At 52.9% G+C, this 23,621-nt stretch overlaps 7 protein-coding genes across 7 annotated transcripts; 5 read left to right on the top strand and 2 right to left on the bottom strand.

Annotated features, from left to right (window-relative positions):
* Window positions 1-94: 94 nt before the first annotated feature.
* Window positions 95-709, top strand: CCOS01_16465 (uncharacterized protein; the record flags this gene model as incomplete). The annotated part of the gene is made up of 1 exon (XM_060464601.1): window positions 95-709. The coding sequence occupies one exon, from the start codon at window positions 95-97 to the stop codon at window positions 707-709; it is 615 nt and encodes a 204-aa protein (XP_060304737.1).
* Window positions 710-1,033: 324 nt separating this feature from the next.
* On the bottom strand, window positions 1,034-2,588 carry CCOS01_16464 (polygalacturonase; the record flags this gene model as incomplete). The annotated part of the gene is made up of 4 exons (XM_060464600.1): window positions 1,034-1,165; window positions 1,224-1,325; window positions 1,397-1,906; window positions 2,016-2,588. 4 exons carry the CDS (start codon window positions 2,586-2,588, stop codon window positions 1,034-1,036), a joined length of 1,317 nt encoding a protein of 438 aa, XP_060304736.1.
* Window positions 2,589-4,956: 2,368 nt separating this feature from the next.
* On the top strand, window positions 4,957-6,249 carry CCOS01_16463 (pectinesterase; the record flags this gene model as incomplete). Its single annotated transcript, XM_060464599.1, has 2 exons — window positions 4,957-5,767; window positions 5,837-6,249. 2 exons carry the CDS (start codon window positions 4,957-4,959, stop codon window positions 6,247-6,249), a joined length of 1,224 nt encoding a protein of 407 aa, XP_060304735.1.
* Window positions 6,250-6,601: 352 nt separating this feature from the next.
* CCOS01_16462 (C-5 cytosine-specific DNA methylase) lies at window positions 6,602-8,851 on the bottom strand (the record flags this gene model as incomplete). The annotated part of the gene is made up of 1 exon (XM_060464598.1): window positions 6,602-8,851. One exon carries the CDS (start codon window positions 8,849-8,851, stop codon window positions 6,602-6,604), a length of 2,250 nt encoding a protein of 749 aa, XP_060304734.1.
* Window positions 8,852-10,950: 2,099 nt separating this feature from the next.
* On the top strand, window positions 10,951-12,435 carry CCOS01_16461 (HhH-GPD superfamily base excision DNA repair protein; the record flags this gene model as incomplete). The annotated part of the gene is made up of 1 exon (XM_060464597.1): window positions 10,951-12,435. The coding sequence occupies one exon, from the start codon at window positions 10,951-10,953 to the stop codon at window positions 12,433-12,435; it is 1,485 nt and encodes a 494-aa protein (XP_060304733.1).
* Window positions 12,436-13,978: 1,543 nt separating this feature from the next.
* Window positions 13,979-20,471, top strand: CCOS01_16460 (helicase sen1; the record flags this gene model as incomplete). The annotated part of the gene is made up of 5 exons (XM_060464596.1): window positions 13,979-14,337; window positions 14,400-18,119; window positions 18,173-20,024; window positions 20,095-20,325; window positions 20,379-20,471. 5 exons carry the CDS (start codon window positions 13,979-13,981, stop codon window positions 20,469-20,471), a joined length of 6,255 nt encoding a protein of 2,084 aa, XP_060304732.1.
* Window positions 20,472-23,144: 2,673 nt separating this feature from the next.
* Window positions 23,145-23,273, top strand: CCOS01_16459 (uncharacterized protein; the record flags this gene model as incomplete). Its single annotated transcript, XM_060464595.1, has 1 exon — window positions 23,145-23,273. The coding sequence occupies one exon, from the start codon at window positions 23,145-23,147 to the stop codon at window positions 23,271-23,273; it is 129 nt and encodes a 42-aa protein (XP_060304731.1).
* Window positions 23,274-23,621: the final 348 nt, after the last annotated feature.

Genomic DNA, 23,621 nt, shown 5'->3' with positions numbered 1-23,621 from the left:
CACCCGGCTCCGCACAACTACCCTCGAAGCCTCCAAAGAGCGCATAGTAGTCAACAACCCAGGGACTGAACCCTGGCACCTAAGCTGTGCCGTAATGGTCTCGGACTACGCGTCCCTTCCTCCATTACCGGCGGAAGGCGGCAACGACGGGGTTCCTGCCACCGACATCACCAGAGAGACCAAAATGATCGGAAGTATCAGGACGACGACGGTATCAGCTTGGGGACTGTCGATCGGGTACAAGCTGCGGTCCGATTGCTGGGGAAAAGGGTACGCCACGCGCACGATCACGGCTTTTTTGGACATGTACTGGAGTCGTATGAGGTTGGCTCCGAGGAGGGATATGGTTGTTGTCCCCGAGGTTCGGTCGTCAGCAACAGGAGGTCAGAGCAAACAAGGAGATGATGGTGCCCATGCCTCCTCTGCTGGAGATCTGGATCCAGGGTTGCAGATCAAAGGTAATGGGGCTACGGCAGCTACTAGAGGCGCAGAGAGCAACGATGACGACGGAGATCAGATCGAGATCACGCACCTCATTGCGCAGGTTGATCTAGAGAATGTAGGCAGCATGAGAGTCTGTGAAAAGTGCGGCGGGAGGCTCGTTGCCGTCGAAAAGGAGTGCATCAAGGTGTGGCGGTTTGCCGAGATGAGGGATATGGCTGTGTGGAGGTTTGATAAACCTTCAGACAGTGTGTCGAGTCAAGCTTGAAGGGTTGACCGATCATTCTTCGGCCCTTCGGTGGGGCTTTTTAGACTCGACCGACGAAATGGCAATTCATGGGAAGGATTGTGTCTTTAATAAGGTCGAACCTCCCTTGAGCGATCAGTCGATTTCTGACCCTTCACAAAGTCTATAGGCATGGGAGAGATGAAGGTATCAAATATGTGTAAGATCCACCATTTTTCCCTTCTAGGAAATTTTGTACCTATGGGTGTTTACATGAAATCACCCGGGGAAAGTTTCCCTTTTAAATACAAGAAATAACAAATTCAAATATACAGAATAAGATTGAACGAGACCAAGAACTTATTTCTAGCTCTTGGTCACCTTGGTGACGCAGTTGATGTCGAGAAGACCAGTGTCGAGGTTGACGCAGAGCCATTGAGGGTTCTTGCCGCTCGGAGCCTTGACGTTGATCTTGGAGGCGTTGATGTTGACGCATTTCTGGCTGGTTATTAGTGCCATGGACTTTTGGGAAGAGGATTGGAAGAGAGAAACTTACGGAGGGGCTGCTGCAGACGAGGGATCCGACGCGGGGGTCGTTCTTGGAGGAGGCGGTGCCGTCAAAGTTCTTGAAGTAGATGTCGCTGATGGTCATGTTGGACTAAGACGGATGGTGTCAGTACTCCGATTTCTTATTTCTCGTCACATCAAAACCTGCCGGGAGAAACTTACAGGGTACTGGTTGCAGATAGTCTGGTTCTTCTGACCATAGCACTGATCGATAGTAATAGCATTGTCATTGTTGTCGTTGTGGAAGGTATCGTAGGTGACGTTCTTGACGTATCCCGAGCCGCCGCCGCCAGAGAGGTTGGGCTGGAAAGGGGTATCCATGCCGGGCCAGACCTTGATGCGGGCGCCGTCCGAGGCGTTGGACATGCTCGTGTTGTAGACGTAGAGGTTCTCGACAACGTCAAAGGTGCCAATGTACTGGCCGAGAGAGCCGACGGAGATGCCGTGGGAGCCGTTGCAGACGAGGTTCTGGACGACAATGTTTGTCGAGTTGGGCTTGAAGGAGACGCAGTCGTCGCCGTTGTTGATGACGGAGTTTTGGATGACGATGCCGTCGGAGCGGTAGGTGTCCCAGCCGTCGGTGTTCTTGGCCGGGTTGGAGGAGGTGGAGCCGACCTTGATGTTGATGTCGGAGATGAGGACGTCGGTGCTGTTTGCGATGAGGTTGAACCACTGTTTGGAGGCTTTTTTTAGTGGTCGTTCTTTAGATTCCAAATGAGGTGGATGAGAGTTCATGAGAGGTGGGTGAGAGTGAATGAGTGAACGGGTGAGTGAATCTTACCTGAGGGGAGTTGACCATCTTCAAGCCGGTAATAGAGCCGCCATGAAGACCATCAGTGACGAAGAGAATAGGTCTCTCAAGCGTAGCATTCGACGCGAACCGGTCCCACCACTTCTGGCCGTTACCGTTGAGCGTGCCGACGCCGTTGCCGTAAATGTTGACATCCTTGCCGCCAAACTTCCACATGGAGGAAGAGATCTGGAAGGTGTACTTGAAGGTGCGGGGCAGCCAGTGGTCAATGTCGTCGCAAAAGTTGACGGTGCCGGTGAGGGCGACATCGACGGCGTTGAGGAACGTGAGGTCGAGCGGGTTGCAGATGGTGTACGTCTTGTCGAGGACGACGGTGCCGCCGTTGTTGCAGCTGTGGAAGGCCTGGAGGATGGCGGCCGAGTCGTCGCTGCCGTTGGTGCCGGCCTTGACGGCGCAGGTCTTTGTCCTCGGGGCGGAGGCGGGGAAGGCGCGGCCCGGGTGGAAGGGGGCGGCCTTGATGTCTGGGCGGCCACCGGCGGCGGCGTGGGTGAAGGGCACCAGGGCGGCGGCGAGGAGACCACCGAGCAGGGTTGGAGCGACCATGGTGAACAGTAATTGGATGGGCAAAAAAAAGAATGAACAAGTCAAAGGAATGTAACGGCGGCCAGGATTGTTCTGATGCCAAGGACGATTGGGGGTAGTTTGCCAAGCAATTGGAGAAGCTGTACAAAGCCGTTTTGAGACTGCTACGCTGCGAAAGGGCTGGGGAAAGGATTTATATCAGATCTTCCGCGGTGACAGTGAGTGTTGGAGCCCTTTGAAGTTCGGGAAGGGGATATGCGCCGATGCGGAGCAGGGGGGGCAAGCTTCTCGGCGTTGGAAGGATATCCACCATGAATGACACGGCGATAGCTCGATTAGGGATGACTACTGTAGGTGAAGCAGGGGCACTAGAGAAGGGGTCTAGCTAGCAGCAAGGGCAAGATTGGAGAGAGAGCACATGGCATGGGACCATGGCTGCAATTTTTCCGTCCATATGAAGGGGTTTGAGTCTTCAGGGAAGAACGGCAGGGGCACATGGGGATGAGATGGACGGACGAGACGGCAAAGCTTCGCCGTCATTAGGTACTCGCAGACCTTTGATGGACGGAAAGCGAACGGATACATGGAGCTAAACCATGAGGGGGACAAGGCGGACGGTTATTCATCTGAACGTCTGGGTACGAAGGAAGAGAGAAGACAGCCAACAAAATCAAGCTTTTGTGTTTTATATGGCGGAACCGGGAACATGCTGGTGAGTGGTAGCCTGCGGTGATCTCCGCCGTTTCCGAGAAAAGCTTAGCAGGAGGAAATCTGGCAGGAGATGAATATAGTGATGGTGCTTTGGGAGACTTTGGACATGGAGTCCCGGGCGAGCCCCTCAGGGGAAATAATGTTTCTTTTGAAGGGGATGGAGGCTGAGAGAACTTACACGTGTACGATTCAAAGAGAGTGAAAGTGAAAGTAAGAGTGAGAGTCAGTATGAGAGAGAGAAGGAGAGGAACGGGAATTGGAGACGGGCAGAAAAAGGCGACGGAAAAGAAAAAGAGTGGACCAATGACAAGGTTTCCCGAGTGCTTATTGGGCAATTCCAAGCTATCAATTACAGTGCGGGCTAGCGCTAATTAAGGGCCAACAGAGGGGCACCTCTCGCGAACTTTCACTGATTGGTGCCCCTGAAGGCGCGCAGTCGCTGCAGTGGACTTTCAGCGTTATGTACTGCGTACTGAGGTGGACTTGCCAGGGTTACCCCACGTACCCAGTGTGGGGGAGCTCGCAGGCCAAGCCGGTTGGCTTACGCCCATGCCGCGTTTCCGAAGGCTTGGTTTTGCTTGGTTTTTGCTTGATTTCCGGCCCCTTTCATATGTCCCCTTCATATGTCTTAGTATATTCTCGCCGGCTGTCAAGTTGCCATTTCCCCGCGTCATCGACAACCGCCGTTGACACTTAATGACACTAAATCTCGTGGCTTATGGCTAGTGTAAGTGCCCTGCGAGGCCCTGCAAGCTGTGGTTCGTGGAATCCGCCAGCTGCAGTTCTTCCACCTGCACGTCTGCAGAAGCCCTGCAGAGCCCCAAAAGTTGGGGATTCGACCTCCTCATTTTCCCCAACTTTTGACCTGGTCGCCTACGGCACTCCCATGTGCTCATCATGTTCGTCCCATTGCCACGCTTCTTCTTCCCCATGGGACACAAATATTCCTTGGACACGTCTGCCGGCGATGGGATTTCCGGGGTAATAACTCCGTCTTTTACCCCGCGCGTCCAGCCCGGGGGAAGAGGGAAGAGAGAGAAACAGAAAGAGAGAGGGAGAGTCGTAAGCTGGGCCGATGTACTTCGTACTGTTGATAGTCGATGGAGGCCGCGAACTGCGAGTTTTGCGAGATTTTCGCTTTTCTCCTGAGGGGCCAATATGGTATACTTTGGCGCTGCCACTGCAAGTGCCACATCTGACTCCGCCCACAATACGCGCGCTTGAGCTTTGTATGCGTGTTTGCCTTGCTCTTTGTAAGTGTGCAAGTTGTTGACAGCCCTTCGATTCTATTACGGCGAGACTTGAACCCGGGACAGGGGGGATACCCGGAAAACCTGCTCCCGCCCCCAACTCGCGAGCTGTCGAGGAGATTGTGACAAGCATCGGGTAATATGGGCAAGGGAAAGCTCAGGCTGGCAGAGTAGCACTGGCCAAGGTAGTCAAGGGTAGGTAGCAATGGGACGGACGGGAAGGATATATAGCAAACCCCATCCCGATCATCGGGTCTCTTTGTTCAGCTTGTTCAGAAGAATGCCACCTCAACCACCACGCTCTTTTTTTTTGTATATATTTTCAAGCTCGGCCGAGTCTTCGCTCTTCCCCCTTCCTCTAGCTCTTCCTCTTCCTCTCTCTTTACGAGTAACTTTGTAAGTGAGAGAACCAGGAAACAGGCTCCAAGATGAAGGCATCCATCCTCCTCTCCGGAGCCCTCGCCTCCCTGGCCATCGCCGCGATCCCCTCAGGCCCGGCAAAGACCTACGCAGCATGCCAAAAGAAGACCTGCAATAACCCCTTCGAGGGCTGCCCCCCAGACACCATCTTCGTCTCAAAGACCTCCAAACACGCAAACTTCACAACCATCCAAGACGCCATCGCCTCCCTCCCCCACGACACAACAGCCCACACAATCCTCATCGCACCAGGCATCTACGTAGAACAACTCAACGTAACCCGCCCCGGCCCCCTCACCCTGCTGGGCATGACCGACTCCCCCAGCACGGGAATTTCCTACTCCGCCTCGGGCAACGCCACGGCCGGCAACGCCCAGAACGAGGTCCAAGTCCTCTTCAACGCTACAAATCACAACGTCCGCTTCCCGGACAACGCTTACACCAGCGTCCTCTCCGTCGGCCCCACCCTCAACGCCACGCTCACCGGCTCCGGACCCACGGGCTTCCCCGTGCCCGCCGACACGCCCTTCGGCTGCGCCGACTTCCGCGCCTACAACATTGACTTCCGCAACGACGAGTACCCGTACTCCAACGGCCCCGCGCACGCCGTGGGCGTGAGCAGGGCCAACGCCGGGTTCTACTCGTGCGGGCTGTACGGGTGGCAGGATACGCTGTACGTCGGGAAGCTGGGCAACGCCTACTTCTACGACAATGTTATTGCAGGCCAGACGGATTTCCTGTACGGGTTCGGCACGGCGTACATTGAGAAGTCGACGCTCTCGCTGAGGAACTGCGGCGGCGGTATCACTGCTTGGAAGGGTATGTTTTCCTTTCTCTGTCTCTCCCAAGCCACCATCATCCCATAAAAACTAACACAAAAGATGACAGGAACGAACACAACCTTTGAAAACAAGTACGGAGTCTACATCTCCGACTCCCAAGTCCTCGCCGCCAACGCCTCCGTCGCGCCCACCATTCGCGGCGCCTGCGCCCTCGGCCGCCCCTGGAACGCCCAGCACCGCTCCATCTTCATGCAGTCCTTCTTTGATGCTTCGATCAAGCCCCAGGGCTACATTGAGTGGCAGGCCAGCGAGCCGCGCGTCAACAACTACACCTTCATGGCCGTCTACGACGACCGCGGACCGGGCTGGACGCCCGAGCAGATGAAGGCGAGCAATGTGACGATCGTGCTGGACGACGCGGGCGCGGCGCCGTACAGGGAACCCAAGGACGTGTTCCAGACGCCCGAGGGGGAGTTTGGGTTTGTTAGCTGGGTTGACCAGAGTGTGTTGAGGTCGTGAGGGTGGTGGTGACTATGCCTCGCTCTTGTGGTGAAGAAGAATGGTTAGGGGGGACTGTTTAGTGAGAAAAGGCAGATTAATCTCAAAACTAGACTACAGAAAAAAAGTAATTCCCTTCCTCTCGTTCCATTTCATTCAGTGCAACATTCATCATCTGCTTCCTGCGTGACGTTGAAGATCCGTGCCATTCGGCCCATTCCTCGTAGTCTCTGAGAAAGCCCAGTGTTCAACACCACTCCTTTTTTTTCGTTCCTGTTCCTATTCTGTCGTGCAAAGTCGTCGTTCAGAAATGATAACGTGACAAAGTTCGCAAATTTCCACACACACACAATAAAATCCTTCTTGTACCCCTTCAGTCAATCACAATAGGCGAGTCCTTCAGCCCAGACTGCACCGGCTCTGGAGACGGTCCAAGCGACATCGTCCTCGACCGAGACCGGTACCGGTAATAAGACAGCGGCGTGTCAGGGGTATCCGGGCTCCTAGACGCCTCGGGCACGTCAGACATCTCAATGTCGGAGTCCCCGTAGAACTTGATCTCAATCTGATCATCTTCATCTTCATCAAGCACCATAGCGTTGTTCGCAGAGTCTCCCTGGGTTCTCAAGAGCGACGGCATCGCGACGGGAACAGGGACGCGGCGCGGCGTAGGCGTAGGCGCAGGCGCCTCGGTCAGGAACACCAATTCTCTTCCGCCAACGCTGGCTCTTCCGCCAACGCTGGCTCTCACGTCGCAGGCAGGGGCGAGGCCGTCCTCGGCTAGAAGCCAATTCTTGAGGTGCTCATAGAGCGGTCGTACAACGCACGCCGGGAATGCATTCCCGATTTGCTTCTTCAAGACTGACTTGGGAGCCTTGGGGAATTGATGCCAGAAGGGGAACCCCTGAAGGCTGGCGAACTCACGCACCGTGTAGGCTCTGGTATTCGAATAGTGCATATTTCCGCCTCCCGAGCATGTGATGGCTCTCTTCAAGATCTCATCCGGGCTGGACACGACTGAGCCCGTGGGCAAAGTGTCTCTCATCTCCTCCTCCGGGTTGTGCCAGGTGCAGTCATTCGTGATCCTCTCGAGTGCTTTCTTGATAGTCACGTACTTTTCCAGACCGCCGGCTCCCGTCTCAGAGTGGGTTGCTCTGGGAAAGGGGGGCAACTTCTCTCCGGGACAGGCGCCAATCATAATCAGTCTCTTTCGGACTTGAGGGAGCCCCCAGGTCTGGAGATGGACCAGCTTCCAAGTTACAGAATACCCGAACTCGGTGAACCCCATCAGAAGAGTATTGAAGAAAGGCGAGTAAGCCGGTTGCAGTATTCCAAAGGTCTGTTCCAGCGTAAAGAGTCGAGGGCGCACTTTCTCGACGAGACTTCTGCAGGCAAAGAGCGAGGCGATATTAGCCTCGTCGTTTTGTCCCGCGACGGTGTGAGCTGGTGACCATGTCTGACATGGTGGCGATAGATGGAGAACGTCAACTCTCATTGGGACATCTTTTTGGTGAAGAATAAACTCGTCGACAGTCATCTCGAAGAGATTGGTATCCGGGAAGTTTTGGCGGTAGGTGTTGCACGCCCGGTCCCATGAGTCGACGGCATGTTGGACCTTCATCCCTGCCCGCTCGGCGCCTCTCGAGAAGCCGCCGGCGCCGCAGAAAGAATCGAAGACTGTGTATTTCTGCTTCTCGGTGGGTTTTCCAAGCACCTGAGGCTGCATCTCTGGAAGATGTGCGCCTCCGCGGATTGTCACGCCTCGCCAGTCAGATCGCAAATCTTCCTCAGATACCCTAAAGTCTTCTCGTTCGACTTCGTGCTCTCGAACACGTTCCAACGTCCAATGATGAGCTTTGCTTGTTTTCTTCTCGCGCGAGTCTCGGTAGTGAATGAAGTACTTCCACCGACACACCAGTGGACCTTCCTTCTCGACTGCTTCTAGGTTGGCGAAGGCTTTCGGGTCATAGCGATGGTGCGGGTAGAGCGCATTCGTAGTGTGAAAGCTTCTGGAAGGTCCGATGATTGCCGACAAGGGGACCTCAATGCTTGCCTGCTCGTTGATCGTCCTGTCGTCGTTTTCGTCTAGTTCGTAGACGACGGCCACCTCATTCAACTTTCGCGGCAACTTGGCCATGAGTGAGCGTACTCTGACAAACGGCAGTCCGGTAATTGTGATTTTGTTGGTGATCAAATCCTCCGTGATCTTTTTCACCAGAAGAAAATGCGGCTCTAGCGCCGATTTGGGGCATTGCGAAGGATCCAGCTCATAAAACTTCTTGAGCTTGATCAGCCGTTGGCCAGTTTCTATGCTCTGGTGATGACGCTCAGGATTCTTGGCGGGGAGCGGTTGGCGACGTCGTCGACGGTGTCGGACAACCGGGTCATCTTCAACAGTAAGATCGATAAGATTTTCGAGTTCTCTGTCGGCGATGTCCTCTTCTTTCTGTTCCAGGACGTCGAAATCACTGTTGATGGTGACGACAGAGTTCTCTCGGCCTTGAGGGCGATAGGCATTGACCCTTCGCTGCCATTCTGTCGTGGTTTTATCCTCAGATGTGTGATCATCATCCACGACGATGGCAGCGCAGGGGCTACTGCCCGAGAATACAGCGGTAGCCATTGCTTTGATGGTCGAGGACTGACTGTCTGATCAGCTGGGGGTGCAAGATAAAGAGGGTGCCTAAGAACTGTGTATGGAAAGTTGTCGGTATTCGAGTCTGTTGGTTTGTTGGTCTCAGCCTGACGAACCTTGGTGAGACTATCCTCTTCCACCCTATAATGGACTTGTTCGTTGAACCTTGCCTGCTGCTTGGCGCCAATTCAGGCACTTGGTCGCTCAGATCTTGGTTGCGCCGCTCGAGATGTTGTCAAAACGAAAGGTCCAAGTGGGATAGTTGGAGGTGAAAAGTCTGTGAGGCGTCAATTTCTCAGATTGAGAAGATGAAGCCGATTGGGCGTACCTAAGGGGTTGAAGTTGCCCTCGAGGCAGGAGCTACGGCTACTGCCTGCCCAATGGAGGACAGGATAGGGAAGAACGAGGAGTATTTGAGGGTGGAGAAGTTTCTGATATGGATCTAGCATGTGAAGAAGATTCAGACCATCTGAATATTTGGTAGAGTACTTGAAAACAACCGGATAGATCACTGGTCAGGTAATCCCCTGCTTCTTTTGAAATGGATAACCCGACTTGCTCTCGCCCTCACCTCGCCTCCCATGGCTGTTCTTGACCTCTTGACCCAGAGGTAGATCATAACAGCAACTTTGAAGTCTTTCATGTGAAGTCTTTCAGTCATATTCTCATCCATTTGAACGCCACCTCAGAGGCCCGAGTACAGATTTGAGCTCCCGAGATGGCGAGATAAATCACATAGAATAACATCATACCGCCTTGACGCCTGACTATCGTCTGCTTGCTTAAGCGTGTCATAACTTCCCTCCGTGACTTTCACATCGACGAATGACACAAAGTCCTCAAAACATCTCCAAACTCATTGTGTGAGTGCTTGGACTTTTCCTTGTGGGCCTTGCCTCCCTTCACCAACGACCATAGTGAATGCTTAAGCTGGTTTCATAGGCTCTTTCTTCCCTCTCTTCCATCTCTTTCTTTGGCACTCAAACATTACTAAAGCAACACAGGAACCTTTTCTTTCTTACACAAACTTGCATGAGTGAGGTTCCTCAGGCAGTAGCGATACCGTGAACAGCAGTAGATACCAAATGTAACGCCAGGGACCCGGGGAAATAAGGCAGGCACCCACACCTCTTGACGCCTTCCCACCTCTGCTTGAATTCCTTCCTTCCAAAATCGAGGCCAGGCAACTTTCGATCAATCCCATATGGATCCTTCTAGATAAGGTACGTAGTTGGGATGGAAGACTTCGCTTAATTCATCCGTAATACACAACGGCGATTCACGCTTTCATCCAACCTCATCCCAACATCGCCCCTCAAAGCGTGATTGACAACGACCAACGACCCATAAACTTTCTAGACATCAACTCAGGGAAAGTCTCTACAAAATAAATGCATCAAGTCTCGAAACAAGCCAGAAACCTACCGATACCTCTTTTGCTATTGGGCCCCTGATCGCCATAACATTCCCCTACACTTGTGCCACGAAGTAGAGCACATTGTACTCGCGCTATCTCACTGGATCAATCAATAGCTACTGAGTCTTCGTGGACTGTTGACCTATTGTCCTATTCTTCTTGCACAATCATGCAAACTCGAAGTGCGACCAGGCGAGCTGCCCAGAAGATTCTTTTACCTTTAGAAGAAGCAGAAACGTCCAAACAGTCTCCTGGTAAGCGTGCCACCTTGTAAAGTGTCGTATCTCTAACAGACGAAGGAGGCACACATTCACTTGTAGATGGGAGAAAACTTCCTTCACCAGTAGAAGATGGAACAGTCCAATTGGCCGTGGGTGCAAAAGCAATCCCACCACCAGCTGATGCAGGAGCGATCTTATCACCAATCGATGCTGGAGCGATCCAACTTCCAGCGGACGCAGGAGCGATTCAATTGCCGATACACAACGGGACGGTCCGTCGACCAGCAGATAAAGAGGCATTCTACCAAACTTCTACCACACATACCCCCCAAAGGAGTCCTCCAGAGCCAGCGGACCAAGAAAACGTGCGTTCACCAAAAGAAGACAGAAAGTTTTGGCTGACTTCTATCAAGAACGCTACCAACAAAAGACCTTCAAGGGGCACAAGAATGTTACGATCGGCTGCTCCTGGGGTGAAGAGACACGCTGAAGACAATGAAGAGGATGATCACCATCCACAAGCGATTAAGCGAGTGAAAGCCGCATCTAAGGACGTATCATCTACCCAGGAGATCAGGGTAGATCTCCCCCATGGTTTAGGAAGTTACATTCCCAACCTGGAGGTCATCGTCAGAGATGAGAACTCGTCTCCAAACAGCTGCTCTGATGATTTTGCGTCGACGAGAAAGAACATGACTGCAAAAGATTTAGAGAAAGCTTCCAAGAGATACCGGCGATTAAAGAAGCCGACAACAGCGACCGTGGATCTCAGTGAGGCAAACGAAGAGGCGATCGACAAAGCAGGAAGCGATCCAGATTCAACTGACGACCTAGATTCAGAGGACGAACAGAAGGTCGTCAAGGAGAAGGATTATGGACTGATGCCAGGAGAGACACCGTACCGCGACTGGCCTGGACCTAGTGCAGGGGAGTGCCAGGTTGTCTACGACATCCTTGTTCAGGAATATCAAAAGAGAGAGCAGAGTGAAGAGCCTGCGAAGCGCAAAGCACTTAACTTTGTCCAACCAGCCACAATACCGCCAGCTTCTGCCAATGTCGCTGGGTGTGGAGAAGTGCCATGCTTGGTTGATGCCATGATAAGAACAATCATCAGCCAGTCGGTCACCCGAGAAAGCGCCGACAAGGTGATAGAAAATATCATCAAACTGATTGGTATGCTTGACAAGAAAGGACCTGGCCCAGAGAGTATCAATTGGAATGCTCTGCGAAAGGCCCCGAAAGATGCAGTGCTGGAGGCTTTTCGACCAGGTGGACTTGGTCCCACAAAGTATAATGCCATCAAGACGTGCCTCAGCATGATTCGCAAAGATAACAAGAAAAGGGCAAAGATGTACCTCAAGGAGAAAGACACGAAAGATCCCAGCAATTCGCCTGGGACAGCGAGATTGAGCCCAGAACAAAGGGACCACCAGCTGAGCAAGATTAATGCGGGCATACTAACACTGGATCACATCCGAATCATGAAGCCACATGATGCAATGCTGGAACTCGTCAAATACCCCCAGGTCGCAGTCAAGACTGCTTCTTGTCTTCTACTATTCAATTTGCAGATGCCCAGCTTTGCGGTCGACACCCATGTACATCGGATGACAAGATGGCTGGGATGGGCCCCCATGAAAGCAAGCCCAAACGACACATACATGCACTGCGACTTTCGAGTACCCGACCACCTCAAGTATGGACTTCATCAGTTGTTCATTGAGCACGGTGGAAATTGCTACCGTTGCCAAGGGTCGACAGTGGAAGGTACTACGAAGTGGAATAGTACTGTCTGTCCACTTGAGCACCTCCTGGCTCGTGACAAGAAACAGACTCAGGCGAAGGTAAAGAACAAGAGTGTGAGAGAGTCGGGCACACTCGATGTGTGGGTAAAATCCACCAAGCCTCAAGCTGGTGTATCAGGGGCCGATTAGACGAACATATCGTTTAGCCCGGGGAGGAGAGCATTGGGTCTCTGGGACCAAGGGAATGCGTTACATTGATTTTAGGTGGCTGGGTCTATCATCGAGATGGATCATCCGCAAAAGAGACACGTCATGAAAAGACTATTTTTGGGAGAGGCATCTGGAGGATCTATCATCTGCGGCGGGTCGCCATTCTCATCCATAGCATGGTGTGATGGGCGCACGAAGTTACCCAGAAGGGCATATGGGGGGTGCTCTCATTTGGGAGATCTGATTGCGGACCGGCGGGATTCAACTAGCTTGAGCAAAAACATGAATGAGAACTGCTAGGCAGTGACACTCCCTGATTTCCACTATGCCATACATTAATGTTGCTATTGCACTAACTTGAGCCCGAGGGAGCTCCTTGCTATTTGGGACGACTTTGTCTGTGATTCATATCCAACTGAGTACAAAATCTAAATGCCAGTGGTCGCTTTGGAGGTAATGAACACCATGACAGAGCCCAGTCATGGATTTCTATTCATGTTGGTCTTCCGACATTGCCATACTGTAATTCTAGACTTCAGAGAGACGCCGCTGGTGCGGTCTCAGGAAGCCAGGATAGATATTGGTTTGCCAGAAATAGAAATGCTTAGTTGTTCGTTGAATTCATTCATGTATGACATGGACTCATTAGCATGGGCTAAGCTAAAGTTCAATTATGGTGTTGTTGAAGAATGCAGGGCCAAGAAGGTCATCAATGGACCAATGTTGGATGCTTTGAGGTGAGATTTAAGGTATGGTCTGTGCGCTCACAGTGAAAGCCTTGTTCCTGTGCCACAGCATTGTCCAAGTTAGCCACTGCACAAACTCCAGTACCCTTTCAGCCTGCCACGCGCTACCTCCAATGAGGTACCTCACGATGGGTCAAGTCCCCACCCCCTTGTCGACACGCTTTAATGGGAATTGACGCCTGGCCGCGTCCTGGCCGGGCCGGAGCGTGTCACTGCCATTTTTGCAGCCCACTTGCCTGGCTTCACCTTTTGATTGCCTCCAGCAACCTTCTTTCCCCCTCCAACAACCAAACCAGAAGATCGTGGGCTTTCCCTTTCCTTCCCGCGGCCTTCCTCCTCCAAGCTCACCGTTCCCTACAGCGGGCTGTTTCGCTGAAGCCTATTTTTCTTTTCCCCACGAGGCTATTTCCGTTTGCCTGACCTTGAGACCGTTTCTATCGCAACACCGAGCAACCGAGGAGAGACAACCACGAAAATCGACAATCTTCCGGCTCGCAGACGCAAGACCTGTCACGTGTGTCTCTCAAGCTGACATCCGCAAGGTCTGACTTTGCTTCATACTTGAATCGCGCGCAGATTTCAGCTATCTCACCACCTTCCGTCTTGGTCGCAAGAGTACGACGAGTCCTTCCTTCCGAATTCACCACCACCACTGCTGAAGCTCCTTCGCCTGTCGCATCGCGAGTCACTCAACGCAAACCATCGAGCTATCTTGCGCTTGTCCGATCTCGATCACCCTCACGATATGCCTCGACGGGCTCGATCACTGCAGTAAAATGGAGTCACAACCGGTCGAGGATATCCTCGAGCAGAGCTATCGGAAGTTTACCCAAATTCCTCCCGACTTCCACCTTCTCTGTCCCAAGGTTGACGAGGATGATTTTGAGGACTACGACGACCTAAACACTGATGGCGAAGATATCACAGCTCTAGAGAAGAAGGAGAGAGTAGAAAAATGGAAGGAGCGGCTCGACATCGCCTACTGGACTAGTCTTCTCCTTGCCTATGGCAAAGATAAGGCTGGTGTTTGGCTCGACGCCTGGGGCAGCCGGATGGCTATTAACCTCCACAACTGCGACAAGTGCGTCCTCAACTGGCACATGTATCGCAAGAAGTATCTTCAGGTCTTTTCCGAGTAAGTTCAGACTAGCCAGAACGCCACGAGCGTTCGCCGTGACCAAACTAATGGTACTTTAGAAAATGGCCAGAGGAAGCCGTCGCCGGCATCGAGAACTGCCTCCACCGCTTCGATTTCGACCGAATCGACAAAGGTCTTCAATGGGCCAAGGACATCATATTGAAGGTTGAGAATGAAGGCCGCGCCTTTGCGAGGAGCGACTTGGGCGAGGAACAGGGCGCAGTTTTGCTCACTGTTTACGAGGCTCTATGTTGTATGGCATACGTCAGCGTGCCGGAGAAAAGAACTCTGTTCCAGTTCGTCTTCGTCCGCCTCTCTGGCAAGAAGCCACTGAAGCTGGGTGAAAACGTCCTGCTCCCTGCCATGACCCAATTCCTCTTTGGAGAAGACAAGGTCCGCCTCCAATTCGCCGAAAAGTCCTGGGAGCGCCTGCGGCCAAAGTCTTTGACACAAGAGCAATTCAATTGGGCTATTCACGACAACTTGGTGGTCGCTATTCAGTCAGTTTCAGCACTCAACCCCAGAGATCCCGCATCCCTTCCGGAGATCGAACGTTTCTGGAAAGCCGTCAACTGGATCATCAAGACCCTAGACGAGAAGCTCTTGTTGCACGGAATTCGGGGTATGGAGATCAAGCCCAGCATCTACGACTTGCTCTTCGTTCATATGCAGTGCGAGTCGGAGGCGATCCTGCTGCTCATCATTCAAGCGTTGACTGTCCTGCTCGAAACGTCACCACAGGCTTTCTGGGATACTATTGGTGACGCGAGACCATTCGTCGTCATTGAGCAGCTCCTCTCCCAGCCTTTGTTCAAGCAGCTTCTTGCGCAATCTTTGACCTTCGCCATCAAGTATGACGATGGCACGGGCAAAAATGACTCGGTCGAGTCAATCACAACCTCGTGGATCAACACATGGATTGCCTCACTTAAACGTCAGCAAAAGGGCGATGCTTGCGAACAGCTGCTTCACCTGCTTTTCGAGCAAGTCATCCACGATGCTAGAATCGGAGAGCAAGGAAAGGCCGCTTGTATCAGGGCTGGCTTAGATGCGCTAGACCATGTCCTGCGATCGTTTCTGGACCCTACAATTGATGTCATCTCAGGCACCACATCTGTCTACATCAACACAATTCTCAACGTCACTCTCAAGTACAAAGATATCATCAACGAAGGAGCGGACACCAGAAGCACGGATCAACACACACTGGGTGTGCCCAAGGCAGCCATGAGCGTCATTAGTGCCGCCTTGAGCTTGGACTCTAGAGTAACTGCTGAGGAGCATCTCGAACTTCGCAAGGCTACGCCCAAGCCGATCCAGACTGCCGTCACCCGCAAATCGGCAGACTTGTGGGACGGATTCCTGGAAAACCTTTACGAAGGCAAGCTCATCCTAGCCAAGACCATGCTGATGGCAATGGCTCCTCTTATCAACGTTGAGAGATTCCATCCCAATAGAAAGGAACCTGAAAAGTTGGATCCGGCGAAGAAGAGCTTCAATACCCGTTTCCAAATGGTTGCGGAGGCACTCGGACGCGTTCTGCAGCGAATGTGCGAGTTTACGTCAACGCAACTCAACGAGCTGTGCCTCATGGCCCAGAGCATTCGGCCCATCATTGCTTTCACAGTCCACGGCGAGGACGAAATTAGCAGTGCCAGTGCCGAACTTATCAAGTTGATTACCGAACAGCCTTCCAAGGAGGACGCACTCACCGTTTTACTTGAACGGAACCTTAGCACCACTCTCTCTTCAATGATTTTCGCAATAAGAAGAATCATGGAGCCGGCACATGCAGCATGGGGACCCGCTCGCAATATCATCAACACCGCCAAAGTCGTGCTCTCAGGTCTCGGTGATCTTTCATCTGGCATCCTCAGATCCAAGACTTTGGACAGCAATGAACAGATCGCCGTCACTGGCTGGTGGGTTGCCCACTGGAGATACATCGAGGTCGCGTTCACATCTACCGGCAACTGGTCTCATCTTGCCGATATCAAAGTGATGCAGGACTTTTGTCGCGATGTCATCGAGTTGGCAGACGGCATGCTTGCCCAGGATGGTCTATTTGCATCGGCGCTGCAAGCTACTACCTCGCAGAACGACGTGAAGCAGGCAAAGCCGAAAGAAGAAGAACTGACCAAGATGCAACAGCTTCTGAAGGATCCTCAGCGTCACCTCTTTGGCATTGTCAGGATGCTTCGACTGAGGGATACCTACCTGGTTGAAGTCACAGTTAAGGTTGTGGCTAAGTTACTGACGAGACTGCGTGAGAATTCAATCGACATCCCCAGCGACTCTAAGAATTACGTCCAAGACTCCTGTATCAAGTTATCGACAACCGGCCGCTACCCAGTCACTACCAACATGAACGACCAACAGCGTGCCGAGCTTCTGAAAGCTCTGGGTGAAGATGATGACATTGAAATCATCCAGATCCAGCCAGTTTCTAAGGAGAAGCCAAAGAAACAGAGTTTCCTCGATGCCTGGTCCAAGTCCGGTTCTTCAACACCAACGTCCCAGGCCGTTCGGTCAAACAAGGACGACGTTCTCGAGCTCAGCAGTTCCGTCGACAAGAAAAGATCAATCTTGGACCAAATGGCCGCTCGCCAGAAAGCGCCGCCAGCCATCCCCCGCATGGCCGTCAAGCCCAAGCTTGAGCCAGTGGTCACTCAAGCATCGAAGAACGCCCTCATTGAGTCGCGCAAGAAAGCCAAATTGGAGAAAGCTAAGAGAGATGCCGATGAGGTTGCAAGAGTTCGCGCTCTCCGGGGAGCCGCCAATGTGGGTGAGGGCTCGGGGCTAAAGGGACTTAGTGGTGTAGTTGGCAAAGAACACACAACGCAGAAGAGTCAAATCCTGGTCGACAGCGACGAGGAAGAGGATGATGATTCTGGAGAGGAGGATCTCAACAACCTCATTAACAAGGGCCAACAAGGCCAAAAGGCTGTTGATGAAGCCCAAAGACGTCGCGAACGGGCACTGCTCGAAAAGACGCGAGGCCCAGTCAAGAAGGTAAAGGTACAACGCTCTGCCAAGGATATGCGTGCGCGTTTGATCCCCCCGATGGATCAACTTCATCAAGCCATCCTGGAATGGGACATCTTCCACGAGGGCAATGATCCGCCCTCGACCTCGTCTTCAATGGCGATTACACGGGTTGCAAGCTCGTATGCCCACCCTCAGGAGTACAAGCAGACCTTTTTGGGTCTCCTGATTTCTGAAGCCTGGCGATCTTTTGTGACTGCCAAAGATGAGTCGACTTCTAAGCCGTACGGACTCAAGATCGCGTCTCGTATGAATGTTGATAAATTTCTTGAAGTGACTGCCAGCATTCCGAAGACTGAGAGCAAGGAAAGGCTGCTATCAGAGGGTGACATTATTTTGGTGTCAAATAGCACTGATCCTCTGACGGACAAGTCTGAAGCCCATGCTCTGGCAAGAATTTGGAAAACTACGTACAAGAAGGAAAGGCTGGAAGTGACATACCGCTTGAATAGCAAGAATAACCCCTTGCTTGCCATCAATGCCCTCGGTGTTGGCGCTGAACTCCAAGCCGTCAAGATCACCAACATGACGACTATTGAGCGAGAGTATGCAGCCCTTGAGAGTCTGCAATACTACGACCTCATGCTTGAGGTTCTCAAAGCCGAGCCATCGCCCATTCTGAAGTACGGCGACGAGGCTGTCAAGGGCGTCATGCAGAATTACCAGCTCAACCCTGGTCAGGCCAAAGCCATTCTCGGTGCTAAGGACAACGATGGCTTCACCTTGATTCAAGGGTAAGGACCATTTCGTTCCTCTCATCTTTTATACATACGCTAACACTTTACAGACCTCCCGGTACGGGCAAGACGAAGACAATTGTGGCCATGGTCGGCTCGCTGCTCACCGGCAACATCCAACCCCCTGGAACGGCTATCAAGCCCAAGCTTCCTACTCAGGGCCAAGCCGCCATGCCGAAGAAGCTTCTGGTATGCGCTCCCAGTAACGCCGCTGTAGACGAGCTGGTGTTGCGTCTGAAGCAGGGCGTCAAGACGATGACCGGGTCTTTCCACAAGATCAATGTGCTTCGTCTGGGAAGAAGCGATGCAATCAACGCCGCCGTCCGAGACGTCACTCTCGATGAGTTGGTCAAGAAAAAACTCGAGGGAGACACCACGCAGAACAAAGCCAAGGAGGAACGCGACAAGATGCATAATGACGCGGCCAAAATCAGAGACGAACTGGCGGAGCTCCGACCCAAACTGGACGAGGCGCGCAAAAACGGTGACCGCAATCTTTCGCTAGCCCTGCAGCGAGCTTTCGATCAGTTGAAGCGTGCTCAGATTAACATTGGAGCCAAGATTGACGATGACAAGACGAGCGGCAACACAGTCAGTCGTGAAGCCGAGATTCGACGCCGGCAAATCCAGCAAGAGATTCTTGATGGAGCCCAGGTTCTCTGCGCCACGCTCAGCGGTAGTGGTCACGAGATGTTCAAGAACCTCAACGTCGAGTTCGAGACGGTCATCATCGACGAGGCAGCGCAGTGCGTTGAGCTCAGCGCCCTGATTCCGTTGAAGTACGGTTGCACCAAGTGTATCCTCGTCGGTGACCCGAAGCAGTTGCCACCCACTGTGCTTTCTCAATCCGCCGCTAGATTTGGATACGACCAGAGTCTGTTCGTCCGAATGCAGCAAAATCATCCTGACTATGTCCATCTCCTCGACCGCCAATACCGTATGCACCCCGAGATCAGCTTGTTCCCCAGCTTGGAATTCTACGAAGGCAAGCTTGTGGACGGAGAAGATATGAGCGCACTCCGTCGCCAGCCTTGGCACGCAAGCGCCCTCCTTGGCCCCTACCGGTTCTTCGATGTCGAGGGTACCCAGTCAAAGGGCAGCAAGGGTCGCTCTCTGGTCAACCACTCCGAGTTGAAGGTTGCCATGCAGCTTTACGAGCGGTTCAAGACGGATTTCGGACGAAACTACGATGTGCGCGGCAAGATTGGTATCATTACGCCGTATAAAGCTCAGTTGCAAGAGCTGAAGTGGCAGTTCGCGCGTCGTTACGGAGAGTCGATCACCGAGGACATTGAGTTCAATACCACGGATGCCTTCCAGGGTCGAGAGTGCGAGATTATCATCTTCTCTTGCGTCCGAGCTGATCCTACCGGCGGTATTGGTTTCGTCAAGGATATTAGACGTATGAACGTCGGTCTCACCCGTGCTAAATCCTCTCTGTGGATTTTGGGAGATTCTAGAGCCCTGGTGCAGGGAGAGTTCTGGAATAAGCTCATCGACAACGCCAAGCAAAGATCACTCTACACCAAGGGAGATGTCATGTCAATGCTGCAGAAGCCGAGCGTTCTACAGGCGTTGCCCCCGTCGCCGCCGAAACCCGCGCAGAAGAATGACTTTGATGCTGAGATAGTGGACCAGCTTCAGATCAAAGACGTGGACTTGGCAGATGTGGCGCCCACGGCGCAGCCCCGAAAGCCGTCTCAGGCGGCCCAGCAACCACCGACAAACTACCCCGTCCCGGAGCGTCGATCAGGCTCCTGGGAGGGAAACAACCGAGGCGACGCACACCATTCTGCCGCCCGAAACTCGGATCGGCCACCAATTATCCAATCATCTACGGCGAAGCAAGAGTCCAAGAAGAGACCATCTGATGCCAATGAAGGACAGCGTGGCGCAAAGAGGGTATGTGACGACACGAGCAATGATACTAGCAGAGAATCTTCCCCAGCAATTCCTAACACAACAATTATAGATGGCGACCGAACAGAACCGGCTGCCCAACAGACCGCCACCGACGGGGCCCAAAGCCATGATCCAGGCCAAGGAGCCCAAGGCACCGAAGCCGGCGAAGGACCCTTCTGCCATGGTAGCCCTCGGTCTGACACCAGCTGCACGACCGCCGGCGATGGAGACGACGGCATCGTCTTCGAGGACGTTGCCTACCAACTCTTCACTTCCGCAGAACCGTAATTTGCCACAGAGAGTAAGTCAGCTAAGAGACCCTGAACTTCTGAACGAGGCTAACACAAACCCCAGCCTCCTGGACAGGGTGGACCAAACGGACCAGTCATCCATAGGAAGAAGCAGAAGGCCGATCCCTTCATTCAGAGAAAGCCTCACAAACGTTAGGCCAACCTATCGGAATTGCGACGCGACGATTCTTTTTCCATTTTTTGTTAGAGTAGACTCGATACAGCTGCCTGAATTGGGCACAACAAGGGTTTTTGCATCACGGAGACAAGGGACATATGAGCTCCTGGCGTTTACAGGTTTCTTGAAGCAAGGGGAAACATTGGGCATCATCTTGTGACGGCAACAAGGTTTGCTTGCCTCTAGGGAATTCTATCTTTTGGTCTGGCCATGAGGAGAGAAAAAGAGCTCTTTGGCACGGACATTTGGCCCCTCAGGGCAAGGATGCATTAGGGGGAAAGCTAGAAAGCAGCTAGGAAAAGCAGCTTTGGGGCAGAGAGAGGCGGCGGAGGAAAGCGAGGCGAGCCCTGGTGACCGGCATCAGGTTTAGGTAGGCCGAATAATGCTGTGCCGTCCATATGAGGCACATTTATCATTCAACGCGCGTGCCTCTTGACTATCTTAGGAAGAGGAAAAATGGGCAGGAAAGTGACATGGCATCGTATCGCGTTGAGAGTTGGTGAGAAAGAGCGGGACTTCATCAACTTGGTGAGGCGGCCACTTATGCAGGGGCCGGGGATAGCATCCCGCTCTCCCGTAGTTTGGCTCCTAAAAAATTTCTGTTCTTCACAAGCGTCGGCGGGATGACGACGGCGTGTGTACAGTATGTGATCGCGCACGCGAGTTCCTCGGAAAACTCTCTAGACGAATTGTCACGGTTGGGGGATAAGAGAAAACCAGCAGAGGGCTTACCGAGTCTCTTAGATGGAACGTTAGCTGTTATTTTAGTTTTTTGCATGGATTTCAGTCTTTTTTTCTTTCTTTTCAATTTCGTCACTTCCATCACGGCATCTCGAAGGCAAAACTAATACCTACTCCAGAGTCCCGTACGGAGCAGGTTCCTGTTGGAACCCAAGACATGGCAGGGGCATCGTAGAGGCGACGGCGCGTGGCGCCTTCTGGGGGGGGGGGGGGGGGGTTGGGGGGAGAAAGGAAAGGGGGCGGGGGGGGGGGGGTGGGGGGAGCGGGGGGGGGGGGGGGGGGGGGGGGGGGGGGGGGGGGGGGGGGGGGGGGGGGGGGGGGGATTCAGGTTAGATCAAGGAAACAAGGCGTCGTCGCGCTTTTCGCGTCGCGTGTGTTCGGGTGGCTTGGACACTTTTAGAAACAGCGAAAGTGATGATGATTGGGGAGAGTATGTGATGTGTTGGAGAGGAGAGGAGAGAAAAGAGCTAGTGAGCAAGCGTGGTTTAAGTGTAAGCAGGGCAGAGAGAGAGAGAGAGAGAGACGAACTCGGAGGAGAGCCTAGACTGTGAAGAAGAAGAAGAAAACTTTAAACTGGCTAGCTGCTAGGCTGTCCTCGCGTTTAGAAGCCTCGCCGTTTTGGCGTTTGATATTTCCTTTTCGAGGTTTTGTGTTTTCGAGAAGGAGGAGGAGGAGGAGGTTGGGGGAATGGAAAGTTGAGGAAAGTTTCAGTGTAGTGTCATCATCGTCGATCACCTTAGTTTTGGTCGAATTCGACAAGATTTGAAGTTTCTCGCTTGGGGTTTACTTGTTCGTATGATGATGGCGTGAGTTGTCACGCTTGCCTTTTGACTTTGTGAGCCCTTTTAGCTTGACGCGGTTAGCCGACACGAGACACGGACGATACGGATGGGATACCCGTATGTTTTCCCGGGGGGTGGTGACGGGACGCTGCTGGTGAGACGGGACCATCACCGGAAAAGCCGTTTTTTTTTAAATGGCGGATCTCGGACGGACGTTTTGACGAGGAGACAGGTGTGGCAGGTGTGGCAGGTGTGTCTTCTAGGTCTTGGTGGAGGGCTACGGTAGTAAGAAGGGAGGTTTGCTCGGTGCCGGATGGGCTGGCTGGCGGACGGGCGGTCGGCGGCGGCGGGCGGCGGGCGGGCTTGGGCGCGAAAGCTATCGTATATACTGCGACGATACTTGCGCCAGTCCATCCCGGGGGATGGGTAATCCTGCGGTGGCCGTCGTCTCGGAGTTGCGATTTCTAGATGTGTGGTTGGCTTACTTTGTGGACTGGATGGTCTTGGCGGTGCTTGGTGATAGACGGAGGGGGTCGTGTAAGTACTCTTGTGTGTGTCCGAGTGCCGGCCGAAAATTTGTACTTTTGTCAACTCCGTTCTGGTGAGGTTTGTGGGAAAAAAAGAGAGACTATGTGCGTGGAAAGAAAGGAATCAAACGGCGAGGCGAGGCAAAAGAGAAGCATAGCGTAGCAAAGCAAAGCAAACGTGGCTCGGTAGCGGGAAAACCACATGGCGTTTCCCCTCTTTGGCTGCTTGTGTGGCTTGTAATTCTGTCTTTTTACGAGAGGCGACGAATGATAGATCTCGGGGGCTTGGAATAAACAATTTGTGAGCACTCTTCCGCCCGTTTGGGTGAGCCTGACACGCCTTACTCCCCTGGGAGGGATAGGCGAGCCGAGAACTTGGAGGAGGAGTAGGGGACGGCCGAGTCAAGATTCGGTTGCTCGGGGCACCGTCTCTCTCTTAGTCAAGCCTCTGTGGAGAGTTTGCTTTCTTTTTCACAATTTGATAGATGGACCATGGTGGGAAGGCTTGGAAAGAAGGAGCGAGATCTTGGTTTACGGGAGCCTAGAACTTGGAGGGCGAGATGCTGTGTCTGACTCTCAGCGTAACTAAGAATATGATTCAGATGTTTGTGATTCAGATTGGGCAAGGAAAAAGAGAGAAACATTTTTTGTGGAACGTATTCCGTAGTCCGTACTCCAAAGACACAGGCAGAGTTTGCTGGTGCCTACCAATACTTAATACCTTGGTGTAGCCCAGACGAAAAGGATGTGGAGGACGAAGAGGATGAGCGACTAGGATGGCACGGTGGATGTCAAGCAAGGTCAGGCACCTCGGGTTGAATGATTTTGTGGAGAGAGGAGACATGTGTCATTCGTTCGTCTGAAGGTTTTGACGGGCAGTTACACAATTCTTTTCGGGCTGGATGGGATGGACTTGTATAGAAAGGGAGGACGGGGTGTCCCCTGTCTGGCTGTGCGAACCATTCCAAAGGCAGCTTAACCGTAGCTTGCACCAACTCAGCAAAAGCTGGCAACAAGATCCCTGACGACGGTCCCCCTTTTAGGTGTCTCTGGTGGGTAGGCGATGCTGGGCTGGGAAG

Source organism: Colletotrichum costaricense, assembly GCF_030867565.1.
Source record: "Colletotrichum costaricense strain IMI 309622 chromosome Unknown Scaffold_31.1, whole genome shotgun sequence".
NCBI classification, from domain to species: domain Eukaryota; kingdom Fungi; phylum Ascomycota; class Sordariomycetes; order Glomerellales; family Glomerellaceae; genus Colletotrichum; species Colletotrichum costaricense.
Note: the sequence above shows the minus strand (reverse complement) of the source record. Positions and strands in the feature narration are given on the sequence as shown.